The 21,767-nt window shown below is 47.5% G+C and overlaps 1 protein-coding gene across 1 annotated transcript in view; it reads left to right on the top strand.

The window, feature by feature from the left end:
* Window positions 1-21,767, top strand: part of DYM (dymeclin) — a 532,360-nt gene that overhangs the window by 240,073 nt on the left and 270,520 nt on the right. Inside the window, exon 11 of the mRNA XM_063958471.1 lies at window positions 7,516-7,610. Coding sequence (XP_063814541.1) covers window positions 7,516-7,610 — 95 coding nt within the window. The remainder of the gene's footprint in view (window positions 1-7,515; window positions 7,611-21,767) is intronic.

The following is a 21,767-nucleotide window of genomic DNA, read 5'->3' as shown; positions in this document are numbered from 1 at the left end:
GGATGCATTTCTATATATGCGAGATGCACAGAGGGATATTTGCACTCTGGCATCAAGAGTAAGTGCGATGTCCATATCTACCAGAAGATGTTTATGGACACGACAGTGGTCAGGTGATGCAGATTCCAAACGGCACATGGAAGTATTGCCGTATAAAGGGGAGGAGTTATTTGGGGTCGGTCCATCGGACCTGGTGGCCACGGCAACAGCTGGAAAATCCACCTTTTTTACCCCAAGTCACATCTCAGCAGAAAAAGACATCGTCTTTTCAGCCTCAGTCCTTTCGTCCCCATAAGGGCAAGCGGGCAAAAGGCCAGTCATATCTGCCCAGGGATAGAGGAAAGGGAAGAAGACTGCAGCAGGCAGCCCATTCCCAGGAACAGAAGCCCTCCACCGCTTCTGCCAAGTCCTCAGCATGACGCTGGGGCCGTACAAACAGGTGCGGTGGGGGGTCGTCTCAAGAGTTTCAGCACGCAGTGGGCTCACTCGCAAGTGGACCCCTGGATCCTACAAGTAGTATCCCAGGGGTACAGATTGGAAATTCGAGACGTCTCCCCCTCGCAGGTTCCTGAAGTTTTGCTTTACCAACGTCTCCCTCCGACAGGGAGGCAGTATTGGAAACAATTCACAAGCTGTATTCCCAGCAGGTGATAATCAAAGTACCCCTCCTACAACAAGGAAAGGGGTATTATTCCACACTATATTGTGGTACTGAAGCCAGACGGCTCGGTGAGACCTATTCTAAATCTGAAATATTTGAACACTTACATACAAAGGTTCAAATCAAGATGGAGTCACTCAGAGCAGTGATAGCGAACCAGGAAGAAGGGGACTATATGGTGTCCCTGGACATCAGGGATGCTTACCTCCATGTCCCAATTTGCCCTTCTCACCAAGGGTACCTCAGGTTCGTGGTACAGAACTGTCACTATCAGTTTCAGACGCTGCCGTTTGGATTGTCCACGGCACCCCGGGTCTTTACCAAGGTAATGGCCGAAATGATGATTCTTCTTCAAAGAAAATGGACGATCGCCTGATAAGGGCAAGGTCCAGAGAACAGTTGGAGGTCGGAGTAGCACTATCTCAAGTAGTTCTACGACAGCACGGGTGGATTCTAAATATTCCAAAATCGCAGCTGTTTCCGACGACACGTCTGCTGTTCCTAGGGATGATTCTGGACACAGTCCAGAAAAGGGTGTTTCTCCCGGAGAAGAAAGCCAGGGAGTTATCCGAGCTAGTCAGGAACCTCCTAAAACCAGGAAATGTGTCAGTGCATCATTGCACAAGGGTCCTGGGGAAAATGGTGGCTTCTTACGAAGCGATTCCATTCGGCAGATTTCACGCAAGAACTTTTCAGTGGGATCTGCTGGAAAAATGGTCCGGATCGCATCTTCAGATGCATCAGCGGATAACCCTGTCTCCAAGGACAAGGGTGTTTCTTCTGCGGTGGCTGCAGAGTGCTCATCTACTAAAGGGCCGCAGATTCGGCATTCAGGACTGGGTCCTGGTAACCACGGATGCCAGCCTGAGAGGCTGGGGAGCAGTCACACAGGAAAAAAATTTCCAGGGAGTGTGATCAAGTCTGGAGACTTCTCTCCACATAAATATACTGGAGCTAAGGACAATTTACAATGCTCTAAGCTTAGCAAGACCTCTGCTTCAAGGTCAGCCGGTATTGATCCAGTGGGACAACATCACGGCAGTCGCCCACGTAAACAGACAGGGCGGCACAAGAAGCAGGAGGGCAATGGCAGAAACTGCAAGGATTCTTCGCTGGGCGGAAAATCATGTGATAGCACTGTCAGCAGTGTTCATTCCGGGAGTGGACAACTGGGAAGCAAACTTCCTCAGCAGGCACGACCTCCATCCGGGAGAGTGGGGACTTCATCAGGAAGTCTTCCACATGATTGTGAACCGTTGGGAAAGACCAAAGGTGGACATGATGGCGTCCCGCCTGAACAAAAAACTGGACAGGTATTGCGCCAGGTCAAGAGACCCTCAGGCAATAGCTGTGGACGTTCTGGTAACACCGTGGGTGTACCAGTCGGTGTATGTGTTCCCTCCTCTGCTTCTCATACCCAAGGTACTGAGAATTATAAGACGTAGAGGAGTAAGAACTATACTCGTGGCTCCGGATTGGCCAAGAAGGACTTGGTACCCGGAACTTCAAGAAATGCTCACAGAGGACTCATGGCCTCTGCCGCTAAGAAGGGACTTGCTTCAGCAAGTACCATGTCTGTTTCCAAGACTTACCGCGGCTGCGTTTGACGGCATGGTGGTGGAACGCCGGATCCTAAGGGAAAAAGGCATTCCGGAAGAGGTCATTCCTACCCTGGTCAAAGCCAGGAAGGAGGTGACCGCACAACATTATCACCACATGTGGCGAAAATATGTTGCGTGGTGTGAGGCCAGGAAGGCCCCACGAAGAAATTTCAACTCGGTCGATTCCTGCATTTCCTGAAAACAGGAGTGTCTATGGGCCTCAAATTGGGGTCCATTAAGGTTCAAATTTCGGCCCTGTCAATTTTCTTCCAGAAAGAATTGGCTTCAGTTCCTGAAGTCCAGAAGTTTGTCAAGGGAGTACTGCATATACAACCCCCTTTTGTGCCTCCAGTGGCACTGTGGGATCTCAACGTAGTTCTGGGATTCCTCAAATCACATTGGTTTAAACCGCTCAAATCTGTGGATTTGAAATATCTCACATGAAAAGTGACCATGCTGTTGGCCCTGGTCTCGGCCAGGCGAGTGTCAGAATTGGCGGCTTTGTCTACAAAGCCCATATCTGATTGTCCATTCGGACGGGGCAGAGTTGCGGATTCGTCCCCAGTTTCTCCCTAAGGTGGTGTCAGCGTTTCACCTGCACCAGTTTATTGTGGTACCTGCGGCTACTAGGGACTTGGAGGACTCCAAGTAGCTAGATGTTGTCAGGGCCCTGAAAATATAGGTTTCCAGGACGGCTGGAGTCAGGAAAACTGACTTGCTGTTATCCTGTAGGCACCCAAAAATCTGGGTGCTCTTGCTTCTAAGCAGACGATTGCTAGTTGGATGTGTAGTACAATTCAGCTTGCACATTCTGTGGCAGCACTGCCACAGCCAAAATATGTAAATGCCCATTCCACAAGGAAGGTGGGCTCATCTTGGGCGGCTGCCCGAGGGGTCTCGGCTTTACAACTTTGCCGAGCTGCTACTTGGTCAGGGGCACACCCTGGCTGAGGAGGACCTGGAGTTCTCTCATTCGGTGCTGCAGAGTCATCCGCACTCTCCCGCCCGTTTGGGAGCTTTGGTATAATCCCCATGGTCCTGACGGAGTCCCCAGCATCCACTTAGGACTAGTGATGAGCGGATTCGGTTTTACTCGGTTTTACTCGGTTTTACTCGGTTCTCAAAACGGCATCTTATTGGCTCACGGATGTCACGTGTTTTGGATAGCCAATAAGATGCCGTTTTGAGAACCGAGTAAAACCGAACCTCGCTCATCACTACTTAGGACGTCAGAGAAAATAAGAATTTACTTACCGATAATTCTATTTCTCGTAGTCCGTAGTGGATGCTGGGCGCCCATCCCAAGTGCGGATTGTCTGCAATACTTGTACATAGTTATTGTTACAAAAATCGGGTTATTATTGTTGTGAGCCATCTTTTCAGAGGCTCCGCTGTTATCATGCTGTTAACTGGGTTCAGATCACAAGTTGTACAGTGTGATTGGTGTGGCTGGTATGAGTCTTACCCGGGATTCAAAATCCTTCCTTATTGTGTACGCTCGTCCGGGCACAGTATCCTAACTGAGGCTTGGAGGAGGGTCATAGGGGGAGGAGCCAGTGCACACCACCTGATCCTAAAGCTTTTACTTTTGTGCCCTGTCTCCTGCGGAGCCGCTATTCCCCATGGTCCTGACGGAGTCCCCAGCATCCACTACGGACTACGAGAAATAGAATTATCGGTAAGTAAATTCTTATTTTTTTACCCTGTTGAATAAACTCCCTGATGGGATTTTTTACCTTTATCCACCTGATATCCATTTATAGTCATCTATCCACGGTCAACACTGGTGTTGTGGGTTAAATTGGAGGTCCAGGACGGAAGTGCATGTTTAAAGATACCTTTTAGTGACGTCATCCATTTATTTAAAGTGAGTGTCATTACATTAGAGAGAGACACAGCAAGGACGGTGATCCTATTGATCTGATCCACCTTTAACAGTATATACTTGGCGTGGAGTTTGCATAGCTATTTTTATGTATAAGAACTCCAACCTATAGCACTCAGCGCTGCATGCTCCACTTCATCTTTTTCTGTCTACATATGTTGTAGATGTTGGTGTACACCTGGAGGTAGAGTAAAGCTGCTGATTGCAAGCGCTGAAAAGGAGATTACCATTTGTTTGATATTAGAATTATGAGAGAGACTTCATGGAGGATTTATAGGACTGTGGGGGTCATTCATCCCTCGGGTCGGAATGACCCCTATGAGAGAGACGTCATGCGAGGGATTACAGGACTATAAGAGAGACTTTATGTGTGGGATGACAGGACTACGAGAGAGACTTCATGCGAGGGATGATGGGACGGTGTAAAAGACTTCATCCGAGTGGTGACGGGACTATGGGGGTAATTGAGACCCGATCGTAGCAGTAAATTTGTTAGCAGTTGGGCAAAACCATGTGCACTGCAGGTGGGGCAGATGTAACATGTGCAGAGAGAGTTAGATTTGGGTGGGTTATTTTGTTTCTGTGCAGGGTAAATACCTGGCTGCTTTATTTTACACTGCAATTTAGATTTCAGTTTGAACACACCCCTCCCAAATCTAGCGCTCTCTGCACATGTTACATCTGCCCCCCCCCCCCCCTGCAGTGCACATGGTTTTGGTTGGGCAGTTGGTGCTAACAAATTTGCTGCTACGATCAGGTCTGAATTACCCCCTATGAAAGAGACTTTATGTGAGGGGTGACGGGACTACGAGAGAGACTTAATGACTGGACTATGACAGAGACTTCCATGCGGGAAATGACAGGACTGCAAGAGAGACTTCATACGAGGGGTGACGGGACTGTGAATGAGACTTCATGCGAAGGGTAACAGGACTATGGGAGAGACGTCATGCGAGGGATGACAGGGGTCCCTCACGCTCTGCTAGTACCGTTTTTCTCTGGCGTACCTCATACTCTTTGGATACCTCTCGCATCCCTCGCGCTCTGCCGATACTGGTTTCCACTGGCATACCTCACGCTCTGCCGGTATCGATTTATTCTGGCGTCCCTTATGCTCTACCTGTACTGGTTTCCTCTGGCGTCCCTTTTCTCTGGCGTCCCTCACGCTCTACCGGTACCGGTTTTCTCTGGGCTCCCTCACACTCTGCTGGTACCAGTTTCCTCTGGGCTCCCTCACGCTCTGCCGGTACCGGTTTACTTTGGCATCCCTCACGCTCACTGGTACCGGTTTCCTCTGGGATCCATCTACCGATACCGGTTTCCTCTGGCGTCTCTTTCGCTCTGCCAGTACAGGTTTCCTCTGGCGTCCCTCACGTTCTGCTGGTATCTGTTTCCTCTGGAGTCCCTCTCACACTGCTGGTATAGTCCCTCACATTTTGCCTGTATCCGATTCCTTTGGAGTTCCTCACGTTCTGCCGCTACCGCTTTCCTTTGGAGTTGCTCACACTTTGCCGGTACCGGTTTATTCTGGCGTCCCTCACGCTCTTCCTCTTTCCTTTGGCATCCCTCACGCTCTGCTAATACCGGTTTTCTCTGGTGTCCCTCATACTCTGCGGATATCAGTTTCCTTTCGCATCCCTCGCACTCTGCCGATACCAGTTTCTTCTGGCGTCCCTCACACACTGCCAATAACAGTTTTCACCAGATTCCTATACACTTTGCCAGTAGCTTTTTCTCTTGAGTGCCTCACGCTCTGTCAATACCTGTTCTGGAATACCTCACATTCTGCCAAAACCAATTTTCTCTGGAGTCCCTCACGCTTTGCAGATACAGTGACCTCTGGAGTCCCTAGTGCTACTTTGATGCTCATTTTCTCTGGATTCCCAGCGCGCTCAGTTTACTCTTGAGTCTCTTATAGTCTGCCAATACCTGTTTTCTCTTGTGGCCCTCATGCTCTTCTGACACCAGTATTTTCTGGAGTCCTGTACACTTTGCCTATAGCTGTCTTCTCTAGAGTCCCTCACGTTCTCTGAATACCTGTTTTTTTTTTTTCTGGAATCCCTCATATCCTGCCAACTTAATTTTTCTCTCGGGTCCCTCACGCTTTGCTGATACCAGTTATCTCTGGAGTTCTGTGCATCTCTGGAGTCCAGTAGACTAATAAGTTCTCTCCGGAGATCCAAGTACTTTGCTGATACCAGTTATCTACCGAAACCAGATTTATCTGGAGACCTTTGCACTTTTCAGTCTGTGTAGGCAGCCATTTTGCATTTAGTATTAATGATATTGCAGCCTATGAACTCACTAGAAAACAACAACATCACAGCAACACTTTCTGACCACAAACTTGAGGTTCCAGTTCCTAATGTATTGCTAGGGTATCTTCTGCTGAAGGTTGGTTCAGTGCACAAAATGGCTGCCGCCACTGTATGTAATCCTTTATCATTTTATCGGTGTTGTAACTAGGATTTGCTATGATGATAGATGCCTTGAGATCTTGAAAGGTGAAATTATTCTTATAGTATATAACTAGACTGGGTGCAGTTAAAATGCCGCCGGATGGAATCACAGCAGTCGAAATACTGACGCTGGATTCCCAATCGACAGCATAAGCCTGGCGTCTAAATACCGATGGGGGTCCAGATCTTGGCGTCAAAATACAGACGCCCAGAATCCCGAAACGTTCTTTCAGCGGGACACACTCACATCCTGCTGCGTCGGGTGGGAGGTTAGGGTGCGGGGACGGAAAGGTTAGGGTTAGGCACCCACGAGGGAGGGTTAGTGCAGGGGATGGTTAGGTTACTTTCTGGGGTCTCTTGGGATTCTGATGGCAGGGATGCCACTGTCGGTATTCTGACCCCTGGCGACCTGCAATTAAGGTTAGCCATATGGCACACTAAGCCAAAGCTAACTGGGCTCAGAGGCTGGAGGAGACCTTGGAAATAAGCATTTGTCTTTTGCATATTTTATTTCTGTTAGTAAAGTTAAATTATAAGATGTATCCACTGAGCAGTCCTCACAATATAATTCTGCTACCTTTATAATTAAAAGCTTTGCCGTTATAGGGACACTGTACAGTGTTTCTCTTAATAGTACAGTATACGGCACATAAATTATCAGATTGTGTATTTCATAGTCATCCCCATGTGTCTTGTACCTCTTAGCTTTTCTTTAATTTTCCATAATTAAACACGGTTTGCATTTAGGAAAGTGTTTTCTTTGCACTTAAAACTGTATGCGTAGAACATAGATCCATATGTATGTGTATATATGTATGTAGATGTATGTGTATGTATATGTGTGTGTATATATATATATATATATATATACACAGTATGGAAGGTAATGATTACTCTTTCTCATTTCAGGACAAGTATCTGCATACCAATTGCTTGGCAGCCCTGGCCAACATGTCTGCGCAGTTCCGCTGTCTGCACCAGTATGCCGCTCAGAGGATTATCAGGTAACTGGAGACGTGAATACATGTGTTGTGGGTGATAGCACGTTTGTTGTTTATGTACATATTATTGCAGTCACATGAGGATAGGTGGTTAGATGGCTCTTGGTTTGAGAAGTGACCCCGGCCCTCGCTTGCCATGCACCACAGTCTGACCCTGGCAGTCTCATGCCAGGCCCAGTCAGGGCACTAGAGTGGCAGGTTACCAGTCTTTCCCCAGCAGCTGAAGTGGAGGGTAAGCTGTGCGGTTTAGTACACAACTTTCCCTGTAAAGTACTGAGAGTGGCCTCATGGATTCCTGACGTCAGACTGCGTTCCCCCCTCATAGGAGACCGGCTTATTCTAGTCACAGTGAGCAGATTTGTAGGTGCCCATATTTTATCCCTCCACGTACCTGCAATACATAACTTGTAGAACATCATGCTGTGTACCAGGGGTAGGCAACCTGTGGCACTCTGTCATTCAGGGCATGCTAAAGGTGTGGCAGGGCATGCTGGGATGTGTAGTTCCTCAGCAGCTTGAGTGGCACATGTTGCGTACACTTGCTATATACTCCATAGACTTTGTACAGTGGTGCACTTAACTACTATGTACTATACGGAGGAATTAAGCCGCCGCACACTCCACGCACATGATCACGTCACGTACACAGCTCCCACCATGTGACTCGGCACTACACGGTGTGGCGATCTCTGAAAGGAACACGTGGTGGTGTTCTATATTTATTTTTATTTTTGTTTTTTTTATAAAAAGCTGGAATTGGGAAAATAAAATCTTTGTTAAAAGAACAGGCTGACATATAAAGCTAGATAGATGGGAATGATTTGGGCTGTTACATCACTGATCACAATATGTTTACATCCAGGACCACCATCTGGGTGCTACAGGTGGGTACATCTGGAAGGGACTGGGCTGTCATTGGTGGATCTGCGCTGATAATCCAGTCCGACACGTCACGGTTACTTTTCTCACCGCTTGACGATCCGTTATTCCACCAGTTTGTCTCCAACCCTGAAGCCATTGTGGCTGAGTTAATAACATAGGTCTTACTGAATTTTTGGTCTCCATAAAAATGGCTGCTGCTGTTATAACTCACTCTGTAATAGACACACTGCAAGCTGTCCCTCATCGAGCTAGGGGTATTTCTTATATGCCACGGTCAGGCAATTCACTAGTGACTTTATACCATATGATTATAGTAAATGACTGTGATTTTATGTTATGCTGATCTGGCAGCTAGAGTTGTGTGTCTATATGTTTATGTGAGGAATACATCTGGGATCTTTCAGTTTAAACCATAGGAATTAGTGTTTTTTGGTCAACATTTGCGTGCTATAAAACAATAAACTGCACATGATTTTTCCTGGATTTTATTGTATATTTCCAAACATATTTTTACAATATATTTTTTCTTTAAAAACACACAACACTTACATACACAGTGTGTGTATGTGTGCGTGTGTGTGTGTGTGTGTGTGTGTGTGTGTATATATATATATATATGTATGTGTGTGTACTTTTGTGCAGCCCGCACTCCCTGGAGTAATGCAGTGTATGGCCCGGGTGCCCTCCGCAGTGGAATGTATATGTGGATAAAGAATTCAGCGGCACTCCGGGACTTGTGGTGTCAAAAATAGTGTATTAATGCATCACAATACACAAATGCTTCCGACGTTTCGGGGCCCGCAGCCCCTTTTTCAAAATCCCACATTTTTGGTTCCCCTACTGAGAAAATTACACATATATATGTATATTATGTTATATATCTATATAATATATCTATATATACACATAATATATAATATATATGTCATTATCTCAGTAGGGAACCCAAAAATGTAGAATTTTAAATTTTGGATAAGGGATACTCAACGTGTGTGTGTGTGTGTGTGTGTGTGTGTGTGTGTGTGTATATATATATATATATATATATATATATATATAAAATAATCTATATTTATTTTTATTTTTTTATTTGCGGATAGAGCCATATACCTGTATACTGGATGTTACTCCCGGTCTCTCGTCTGGTACTGCCTTTATCAGTATGCCCCATATGTGTTTGTGACATGAAAGAGACGGGGGGCCAAGAGCCATCATTTGCTATGCTTGTTAATATTAGTTAATAAAATACCAAGATGTATTAAAATGCTGTCCCTTTGTATTTAAAAGCATCTAAAAGTAGCGTAATCCTATCCAAATCCCTAAAGCTTTGGTGACTAGGCGACATACATTTTAGTCCGTAGAGGCCCCTTGTCTTATGTACCCCGATTCTCACAAACCCTTAATCCAGCTTTGGGCGCCAAAGGGTCTGTACAGAGATAGAGGGTATTCTCCGGGGCATGTGTGGAGGGCCTGAGGGGCATATAACTGGCATGGGGGGGGGGGGGGGGTTCATTAGAAAATACGTTTTCACGTGCACCATGGCTCCGTGCCACACAGGGGAATTGGGGGCATGGTGACCATGGAAGAGGGGGCGGAGGACCCTGCATGTTTTATTTGAGCTGGGCCCCAGAGTTTCTACAACTGCAGTCCCAAGTACTGACAACACATGTATACACTCCTAAATGTCATGTAAAGTAATGTATGTTCATTATTTACAAATCTATATTTTTGCAGCCGTCGCTGTTTCTCTAGTATAAGAAATAATGGCTTTCCCTATGGCAAGAGCCACCAGCTGCCATGTTCTCTACCATAGGAACCGAACGCTGAATCTCTGTGTTATTCAGAACTATTGGAATTTTGAATAATAACCATGGTAACAGACTGACGCGTTAACCCTGCAGCTACCAGTAATAGCGCAGATCTGTATGTCTCAAGGTCTTACCTTTCTTTGCCTGAATGAGACGTTTCTGCGGAAGACGCTGTGCGACATCCATGTAGGTGGGGTAAGGTCATTTCCTGCTGACAGTACAGCCCATGTGGGTATCAGAGGACATGAATAACTACACAGATATACAGATAGCACTTTTAGGCTTATTGCTCGAGGGCGCAAATCTGCAACCAATCAGACTCTTACTTTCATGGTCCATCAGGAGTTAGACTGCTAAAAGCTGATTGGTAATGTTAGTATGTAACACACGGGACGCGATAGTGGGTGCATACTTTACTGAGTAACATCTGCTGAAGGTGTCTCCTTGTGCAATGTGTTTATAATATCACAAGGAATGTACGTGAGGGGTTTGTGATCTGTGATGTCATGATGTTTCATCAGTGACACGATTACCATTTGTTATGTCATTCTATGAAAAACACCAGAAAACTGCTGGGAGTTGAAGTTTGCTAGCTGGGGGCATAAAAGCCATATTTTGCGCACATAATTGGGAAGGTTTTAGGGCCACGTCTGCTTATGAAACAGCAGAGAGAATATATAAGTTTTCATCTATGACCTTTGATCTTTAGAAATCCATAGACAAGTCCAGCCATTAGCGTGCATTTGTCACATGGAGACCGCTGTAAATCCTGGGATTGCAGCCCATCAGTCCACTAGCGTCCAGCACCATTATTAGGGCAGTATGGGGGTCATTCCGAGTTGTCCGCTCGTTGCCGATTTTCGCTATACTGCGATTAGTCGCTTACTGCACATGCTCAAGGTTCGCAGAGCGCATGCGCTTAGTTATTTTACACAAAAGTTTGGTATTTTACTCACGGCATAACGAGGATTTTTCATCGTTCTGGTGATCGTACTGTGATTGACAGGAAGTGGGTGTTTCTGGGCGGAAACTTGCCGTTTTCTGGGCGTGTGCGAAAAAATGCTGGCGTTTCTGGGAAAAACGCGGGAGTGTCTGAAGAAATGGGGGAGTGTCTGGGCGAACGTTGGGTGTGTTTGTGACGTCAAACCAGGAACGAAACTGACTGAACTGATCGCAGTGGCAGAGTAAGTCTGGAGCTACTCAGAAACTGCTAAGAAATTTCTATTCGCAATTCTGCGAATCTTTCGTTTGCAATTCTGCTAAGCTAAGATTCACTCCCAGAGGGCGGCGGCTTAGCGTGTGCAATGCTGCTAAAAGCAGCTAGCGAGCGATCATCTCGGAATGAGGGCCTATATGCGTCAGTATTTCAATGAGAGGCTGCAGCCCTTTGCATTTTGTCTGCCGCATCCTACATGTAGGCGAAAGGCTCACGTTAGTTACTATAGGGCTGGGCCCGTGAAGCTTTGGGAAGAGTTAGGGAAACACTTTAAATCTTCAGGCTCGGTTTTTATAGTGTTTACTCGACCGTCCAGCGCAGCTCTTAGGGGAAGATACAATAGGAAAGTGGACAAAAAAGGGATTTATAGTGTTTATACGGCACATGATGTCTGTTTGTGCAACAAAATAACGTCTCAGGATCGCTGTAATAAAAATGATTTGCCTTGAGTGTGCGGTTGTGAGAATCTGTTGCCGGTGGGAGCTGTCACATCTCATTTCATGGGACGGAACATTTTCTGAGTGTACGCTGTGAGTGGCGGAGGTTCCTGGCAAGTTGTAACGTTGTAATGTAGAATGTTATTAGAACATCACTAAACCATCCTAAACACTAGGCTGATGTATATGCTCGTACCTTCGCATTACACTCCTGTTCCTGAGCAGGGCGCCATTTGCAATCCTGACAACGTTTTATCATACCTTTTAAGCCCCTTGTAATTTGAATGGAGGACCAGTGTGAATAAGTTGGCGGTTCTCCATGACTTTGTAATGCTGCAAAGGACTGTGGGTATTCTGTGCAGTGACCTCTCCCTTCTCTCACAGCAGTGTGGTGTGTATAGAAGGGGTGGGGCCATGTGCTGTAGGGGAGGAGCTACACTTGGCGAGCGCTAGTATTACGTCTGCTTTTATAGAGATACATGCTAACTCTCCACATTTCCCTTGGAAATATAGTTTTTAGCTACAGTTTGATTAACATTTATGAGAGCCAACATCTAAAACACGTTATTTAAGTTTCAGACTATGAGAGCCGTAGCATCTAGAGGTCAAAGGTGGGAAGGAATTCATAGCCCTATTGAGAGCCAGATTCCTGGGTGTGGTGAATGACGTATATTGCTGGCCTTTACACGCTGTTATTCTGCAGCCCCCATTGGGCAAGTGGCCAGTTATTACAGCTTATATGGCCCACAGATGACCGTGATGCCGGATTGCATGGCTCCGTCTAACCTTTGTTAGCATGCAACTTGACCCCACAAGCATTCGGGTTTATGAGCTGCACGAACACTGTCTTGTCTGATAGTCTGTTTGAAGACAATGGCCAAGATTTATCAAGCCTTGGAGAGTGATAAATTGCACTGTGGTAAAGTACCAGCCAATCCGCTCCTAGCTGTCCTTTTCAAACAGCCTGTAACATGGCAGTTAGGAGCCGATTGACACATGCTATTTATCACTCTCCAAGGCTTGATAAATCTGGGCCTAAATTTGATCATGAGTAGAAAAGAAATAGTGCCAGATGTACTAAGCGTCGGAAAGTGATAACGTGGAGACTGACCAACCAGCTCCTAGCTGTTATTTTCAAACATAGCCTGTAACACGGCAGATAGGAGCTGATTGTCCGCTACTTTATCACTCACCACTTTACCACATTCCAAGGCTTCGTACATCTATCTCATCACAGCCTGCAATGAGATGAATCTGCTAAGCAGGCGTACAACATAACACGGTTACTTGATGTCCTGCAAGTGTGATTCCTTATTTGCTGCCACAGGCACTTGTCGTAAATCTTCAGCAAGCAAAGTCCAGCCGCCTAAACGGTTTTATTACAGGCGCTCCTCGCACAGCCCAATAGCCAAATAGGAGCGCGCTGGCAGAGTAATTAATGCAGCGTTAGGGTGATGCGACTGGCGCCACGGTCGGATCAGTGTCCTCTCTGCAGGACATGGAACAAAGCCGGCTACTGAATTATTTCCCCCCAGCCCGTTCCTGCAGACAATTGTCACTTCTCCTGGACCTGCTTCATATAATGTTACTTCTGTAGCACTAATTGGTTTACCAACAAAATCCAGTGTTGAAAAGGGGAATTTTCCAAACTCCTTTTTTTCCCCCAGTGTTTACCTTGGCACAGCTGAAGTTTTCCTTTCTTGGGAACTCAACGCCCACCAAGACAGACCGTGTGTGCTTAATCTTGGCATGTGGGAACCAAATTTTTCCATCCCTCTGTTTAAGGTCATATGCCCCATGGTTTAAAACATCAAACACCGTCATTTTATCAAGCGCTGGAAATAGGCCTTTATTTATTGCGGTGTCTGCTGGGCCTGTTTTACTGCAGCAGAAGCACAGCTGTAAGGGGATGGCATTTACACAACGGAAAAAGGCTTCAGCCTGTATCTGCGAGAGCGCGAGCTGGCCGCGGAGTATACAAACACATTATAAATCCGCCACATTCTTTCCTAGGCACTTACAGCCGCGCGCTACATTTTTTCTGAGGCCGTAGATGGTGGACACCCTGCGTTACTTGTCGTTCTCTTCGGATGCTTCTGTCCAGGGGTCTTTTATAGGACAATACTTTGTTTAATTCAGTAAAAGGTACTGAGGCCTGACCATTATTTCTCTATCAGGGTCCACAGTGATCCACAGGATCCTACCTTGGGATATGATGAAGCGACAGCAGATTGGGCACCAAGCAGTTAAGCTTTTCAGACTGCCAGGATGTATCGGGCCAGCCCCCTATATCCCCGCCTTCTGGCTCAAGCAATTTAGTTTTCTCTGACGTCCTAAGTGGATGCTGGGGACTCCGTCAGGACCATGGGGAATAGCGGCTCCGCAGGAGACAGGGCACAAAAGTAAAAGCTTTAGGATCAGGTGGTGTGCACTGGCTCCTCCCCCTATGACCCTCCTCCAAGCCTCAGTTAGGTTTTTGTGCCCGGCCGAGAAGGGTGCAATCTAGGTGGCTCTCCTAAAGAGCTGCTTAGAGTAAAAGTTTTGTTAGGTTTTTTATTTTCAGTGAGTCCTGCTGGCAACAGGCTCACTGCAACGAGGGACTTAGGGGAGAAGAAGTGAACTCACCTGCGTGCAGGATGGATTGGCTTCTTAGGCTACTGGACACTAGCTCCAGAGGGACGATCACAGGTACAGCCTGGATGGGTCACCGGAGCCGCGCTGCCGACCCCCTTGCAGATGCTGAAGAGAGAAGAGGTCCAGAAATCGGCGGCTGAAGACTTCTCAGTCTTCATGAGGTAGCGCACAGCACTGCAGCTGTGCGCCATTGCTCTCAGCACACTTCACACCAACGGTCACTGAGGGTGCAGGGCGCTTGGGGGGGCGCCCTGGGCAGCAATGAAAGTACCTATGCTGGCTAAAAATACATCACATATAGCCCCTGGGGCTATATGGATGTATTTAACCCCTGCCAGGTTGTCACAAAAACGGGAGAAGAAGCCCGCCGAAAAGGGGGCGGGGCCTATTCTCCTCAGCACACAGCGCCATTTTCCTACACAGCTCCGCTGCTAGGAAGGCTCCCAGGCTCTCCCCTGCACTGCACTACAGAAACAGGGTTAAAACAGAGAGGGGGGGCACTTATTTGGCGATTATTATTATATATTAAGATGCTATAAGGGTAAACACTTATATAAGGTTGTCCCTGTATAATATAGCGTTTTGGTGTGTGCTGGCAAACTCTCCCTCTGTCTCCCCAAAGGGCTAGTGGGGTCCTGTCCTCTATCAGAGCATTCCCTGTGTGTGTGCTGTGTGTCGGTACGTGTGTGTCGACATGTATGAGGACGATGTTGGTGAGGAGGCGGAGCAATTGCCTGTAATGGTGATGTCACTCTCTAGGGAGTCGACACCGGAATGGATGGCTTATTTAGGGAATTACGTGATAATGTCAACACGCTGCAAGGTCGGTTGACGACATGAGACGGCCGGCAAACCAATTAGTACCTGTCCAGGCGTCTCAAACACCGTCAGGGGCTTTAAAACGCCCATTTACCTCAGTCGGTCGACACGGACACTGACTCCAGTGTCGACGGTGAAGAAACAAACGTATTTTCCATTTGGGCCACACGTTACATGTTAAGGGCAATGAAGGAGGTGTTACATATTTCTGATACTACAAGTACCACAAAAGAGGGTATTATGTGGGGTGTGAAAAAACTACCTGTAGTTTTTCCTGAATCAGATAAATTAAATGAAGTGTGTGATGATGCGTGGGTTTCCCCCGATAGAAAATTATTGGCGTTATACCCTTTCCCGCCAGAAGTTAGGGCGCGTTGGGAAACACCCCTTAGGGTGGATAAGGCGCTCACACGCTTATCAAAACAAGTGGCGTTACCGTCTCCAGATACGGCCGCCCTCAAGGAGCCAGCTGATAGGAGGCTGTAAAATATCCTAAAAAGTATATACACACATACTGGTGTTATACTGCGACCAGCGATCGCCTCAGCCTGGATGTGCAGCGCTGGGGTGGCTTGGTCGGATTCCCTGACTGAAAATATTGATACCCTTGACAGGGACAGTATTTTATTGACTATAGAGCATTTAAAGGATGCATTTCTATATATGCGAGATGCACAGAGGGATATTTGCACTCTGGCATCAAGAGTAAGTGCGATGTCCATATCTGCCAGAAGATGTTTATGGACACGACAGTGGTCAGGTGATGCAGATTCCAAACGGCACATGGAAGTATTGCCGTATAAAGGGGAGGAGTTATTTGGGGTCGGTCCATCGGACCTGGTGGCCACGGCAACAGCTGGAAAATCCATCTTTTTTACCCCAAGTCACATCTCAGCAGAAAAAGACACCGTCTTTTCAGCCTCAGTCCTTTCGTCCCCATAAGGGCAAGCAGGCAAAAGGCCAGTCATATCTGCCCAGGGATAGAGGAAAGGGAAGAAGACTGCAGCAGGCAGCCCATTCCCAGGAACAAAAGCCCTCCACCGCTTTTGCCAAGTCCTCAGCATGACGCTGGGGCCGTACAAGCGGACTCAGGTGCGGTGGGGGGTCGTCTCAAGAGTTTCAGCGCGCAGTGGGCTCACTCGCAAGTGGACCCCTGGATCCTACAAGTAGTATCCCAGGGGTACAGATTGGAAATTCGAGACGTCTCCCCCTCGCAGGTTCCTGAAGTCTGCTTTACCAACGTCTCCCTCCGACAGGGAGGCAGTATTGGAAACAATTCACAAGCTGTATTCCCAGCAGGTGATAATCAAAGTACCCCTCCTACAACAAGGAAAAGGGTATTATTCCACACTATATTGTGGTACTGAAGCCAGACGGCTCGGTGAGACCTATTCTAAATCTGAAATATTTGAACACTTACATACAAAGGTTCAAATCAAGATGGAGTCACTCAGAGCAGTGATAGCGAACCAGGAAGAAGGGGACTATATGGTGTCCCTGGACATCAAGGATGCTTACCTCCATGTCCCAATTTGCCCTTCTCACCAAGGGTACCTCAGGTTCGTGGTACAAAACTGTCACTATCAGTTTCAGACGCTGCCGTTTGGATTGTCCACGGCACCCCGGGTCTTTACCAAGATAATGGCCGAAATGATGATTCTTCTTCAAAGAAAAGGCGTCTTAATTATCCCTTACTTGGACGATCTCCTGATAAGGGCAAGGTCCAGAGAACAGTTGGAGGTCGGAGTAGCACTATCTCAAGTAGTTCTACGACAGCACGGGTGGATTCTAAATATTCCAAAATCGCAGCTGTCTCCGACGACACGTCTGCTGTTCCTAGGGATGATTCTGGACACAGTCCAGAAAAAGGTGTTTCTCCCGGAGGAGAAAGCCAGGGAGTTATCCGAGCTAGTCAGGAACCTCCTAAAACCAGGAAAAGTGTCAGTGCATCATTGCACAAGGGTCCTGGGAAAAATGGTGGCTTCTTACGAAGCGATTCCAGTCGGCAGATTTCACGCAAGAACTTTTCAGTGGGATCTGCTGGAAAAATGGTCCGGATCGCATCTTCAGATGCATCAGCGGATAACCCTGTCTCCAAGGACAAGGGTGTCTCTTCTGTGGTGGCTGCAGAGTGCTCATCTACTAAAGGGCCACAGATTCGGCATTCAGGACTGGGTCCTGGTGACCACGGATGCCAGCCTGAAAGGCTGGGGAGCAGTCACACAAGGAAAAAATTTCCAGGGAGTGTGATCAAGTCTGGAGACTTCTCTCCACATAAATATACTGGAGCTAAGAGCAATTTACAATGCTCTAAGCTTAGCAAGACCTCTGCTTCAAGGTCAGCCGGTATTGATCCAGTGGGACAACATCACGGCAGTCGCCCATGTAAACAGACAGGGCGGCACAAGAAGCAGGAGGGCAATGGCAGAAACTGCAAGGATTCTTCGCTGGGCGGAAAATCATGTGATAGCACTGTCAGCAGTGTTCATTCCGGGAGTGGACAACTGGGAAGCAGACTTCCTCAGCACGACCTCCACCCGGGAGAGTGGGGACTTCATCGGGAAGTCTTCCACATGATTGTGAACCGTTGGGAAAGACCAAAGGTGGACATGATGGTGTCCCGCCTGAACAAAAAACTGGACAGGTATTGCGCCAGGTCAAGAGACCCTCAGGCAATAGCTGTGGACGTTCTGGTAACACCGTGGGTGTACCAGTCGGTGTATGTGTTCCCTCCTCTGCTTCTCATACCTAAGGTACTGAGAATTATAAGACGTAGAGGAGTAAGAACTATACTCGTGGCTCCGGATTGGCCAAGAAGGACTTGGTACCCGGAACTTCAAGAGATGCTCACAGAGGACTCATGGCCTCTGCCGCTAAGAAGGGACTTGCTTCAGCAAGTACCATGTCTGTTCCAAGACTTGCCGCGGCTGCGTTTGACGGCATGGCGGTTGAACGCCGGATCCTAAGGGAAAAAGGCATTCCGGAAGAGGTCATTCCTACCCTGGTCAAAGCCAGGAAGGAGGTGACCGCACAACATTATCACCACATGTGGCGAAAATATGTTGCGTGGTGTGAGGCCAGGAAGGCCCCACGAAGAAATTTCAACTCGGTCGATTCCTGCATTTCCTGCAAACAGGAGTGTCTATGGGCCTCAAATTGGGGTCCATTAAGGTTCAAATTTCGGCCCTGTCGATTTTCTTCCAGAAAGAATTGGCTTCAGTTCCTGAAGTCCAGAAGTTTGTCAAGGGAGTACTGCATATACAACCCACTTTTGTGCCTCCAGTGGCACTGTGGGATCTCAACGTAGTTCTGGGATTCCTCAAATCACATTGGTTTAAACCGCTCAAATCTGTGGATTTGAAATATCTCACATGGAAAGTGACCATGATGTTGGCCCTGGCCTCGGCCAGGCGAGTGTCCGAATTGGCGGCTTTGTCTCACAAAAGCCCATATCTGATTGTCCCTTCGGACAGGGCAGAGCTGCGGACTCGTCCCCAGTTTCTCCCTAAGGTGGTGTCAGCGTTTCACCTGAACCAGCTTATTGTGGTACCTGCGGCTACTAGGAACTTGGAGGACTCCAAGTTGCTAGATGTTGTCAGGGCCCTGAAAATATAGGTTCCAGGACGGCTGGAGTCAGGAAAACTGACTTGCTGTTATCCTGTATGCACCCAACAAACTGGGTGCTCTTGCTTCTAAGCAGACGATTGCTAGTTGGATGTGTAGTACAATTCAGCTTGCACATTCTGTGGCAGGCCTGCCACAGCCAAAATATGTAAATGCCCATTCCACAAGGAAGGTGGGCTCATCTTGGGCGGCTGCCCGAGGGGTCTCGGCTTTACAACTTTGCCGAGCTGCTACTTGGTCAGGGGCACACCCTGGCTGAGGAGGACCTGGAGTTCTCTCACTCGGTGCTGCAGAGTCATCCGCACTCTCCCGCCCGTTTGGGAGCTTTGGTATAATCCCCATGGTCCTGACGGAGTCCCCAGCATCCACTTAGGACGTCAGAGAAAATAAGAATTTACTTACCGATAATTCTATTTCTCGTAGTCCGTAGTGGATGCTGGGCGCCCATCCCAAGTGCGGATTGTCTGCAATACTTGTACATAGTTATTGTTACAAAAATCGGGTTATTATTGTTGTGAGCCATCTTTTCAGAGGCTCCGCTGTTATCATGCTGTTAACTGGGTTCAGATCACAGGTTGTACAGTGTGATTGGTGTGGCTGGTATGAGTCTTACCCGGGATTCAAAATCCTTCCTTATTGTGTACGCTCGTCCGGGCACAGTATCCTAACTGAGGCTTGGAGGAGGGTCATAGGGGGAGGAGCCAGTGCACACCACCTGATCCTAAAGCTTTTACTTTTGTGCCCTGTCTCCTGCGGAGCCGCTATTCCCCATGGTCCTGACGGAGTCCCCAGCATCCACTACGGACTACGAGAAATAGAATTATCGGTAAGTAAATTCTTATTTTTTGTTTGGTGCGGCAGGAGCCGGCCACGGTGAACAATTGGGCTGCTAGGTTTTTTGCAGCCCCAAGCTTTATTTTGTATAGGGTTTTTCTTTTTATGAATAAATCTTTCTGTGCCCCTTAAAAGTACGGTAAAAGACGCTCCAACAACTCTCCGCTGCGTCGCGACAACTGTTACCTCCGAGTACACTGCTGTTACGGCGGGCGCCAGACTGGATGTACTAGCAAGTCCATACATGCAATACAACACCGTGATTAGATGACCTGTGTTAGTTAATAAGAATAAATACAGAATTAGGCAGTAATGGAACTCTGGCACTTAGGTGGAGATGGACGCTGTAAGTCAGTGCACAAATAAGCCTAATGCCATCTTTTTCAGTACGTAACGTTTCCAGTCAATACCCAGCCAGAAAATAGCAATGAACGTTTAACTTTCCTGCGACATACATCTTAAAGCACCCAGACTCTCCAGGCTGACCAGACTGAGGTGAATGCCCCAACCCCAACCCCAGCATAACCCGTTCATAGCTGCCGCTAGTCACACAAGATGGCTGATGTCCTGTTTGATCAGCACGTAGCCATATTGGGCGAGATCTGGCCTGTTAGCTCCTGGGCCAAGAATTGGCCCCATAGATGTGTGTGTTAGCCTTGTGACAATCCGTTCATACTCCGCCCTAATATTTCCCCCCGCGGGGTGTATATAAGGGTTTCATGACTAATGTTATATCCAGTGAGGGCCCAGACAGCAAGAGGTGCGGCACACACGATACAATGTTATACGTCTCCTGCCCATTAGCCCGGGTTCACACACACAGCGATCCGGCCCTCTGGATCGTCCCCACAAGCCGGAACCTCTGACACTTTGGGCAAGGTACTAAGCTGAGTGCCCTGGGCACATCCGGTGTCAGTTTTGACTCCTGTCACGGTCGCTGATGTTAGTTGTGTGATCACATGTACTGTTGTCTGATATGACTGGAAATAGGAGTGTGCGCCACACTTTAACTGAATGTGATATATGGGATCATCTGCTCCCTACTGTAATGATGTACGAATCACCCCCTGAGTTCTGACACGGTAGAACAGCATGAGGCTGTAATCCGAGCGCTTCTATACAGGTCACAGAAATCCAAGCTGCCTTCTTATACACAGTCACTGGTGCATTGTTCCTTACACACACACGGTGCTCATGGTCACTGAAGTGATGACATCAGAGCTGACTCTTGTCTGACGCTCACTCTGTTGCCTGTCCTCCTCTCCTGTTATATCTAGCTGGGGAATCTGGGCCTACTGTACAGTTCCCTGTGTCCCAGCAGCCTTCTCTCTGTGTTTATCTCCCCTTTATTAGCTTGTGGTTTTAGCTCTGTAAAGCCAGCACCGTCCTCCCCCGCGATCATTTTCCATGTTATGTCCTGGACATTCAGCAGCTCTTCTGTTTACGTCTGTGCAGCGGGTTTGGGGAAATAATTTATTGTGCAGTTTAGCAAAGTCTGTGCTTACTCCAACCTCGCAGGGAGAAGCGTCTCCATCCATCGCCGGATTACCCTGTCGTGGCCACAACATGCACTTATTAACAAAGCCGGTTCTGCTTATTTCTGGTTTTACATTTGTGCGCACTTTAAACATTATCTGTGTGTGTGTGTGTGTGTGTGTGTGTGTGTGTGTGTGTGTGTGTGTGTATATACATATACACAGTACCAGTCAAAAGTTTGGCCACACTTTCTCATTCAATTGAATGAGAAAGTGTGTCCAAACTTTTGACTGGTACTATGTATATAATCAATCCAGTTGGCCTTAATTAGAATAATACTGTATGTGTTAAAATATATTTCTCTAACGTCCTAGAGGATGCTGGGGACTCCGTAAGGACCATGGGGATAGACGGGCTCCGCAGGAGACAT

This window comes from Pseudophryne corroboree, chromosome 1, assembly GCF_028390025.1.
Source record: "Pseudophryne corroboree isolate aPseCor3 chromosome 1, aPseCor3.hap2, whole genome shotgun sequence".
NCBI classification, from domain to species: domain Eukaryota; kingdom Metazoa; phylum Chordata; class Amphibia; order Anura; family Myobatrachidae; genus Pseudophryne; species Pseudophryne corroboree.
The sequence above is the reverse complement of the archived record's forward strand: the minus strand, read 5'-3'. Positions and strand labels throughout refer to the sequence as shown.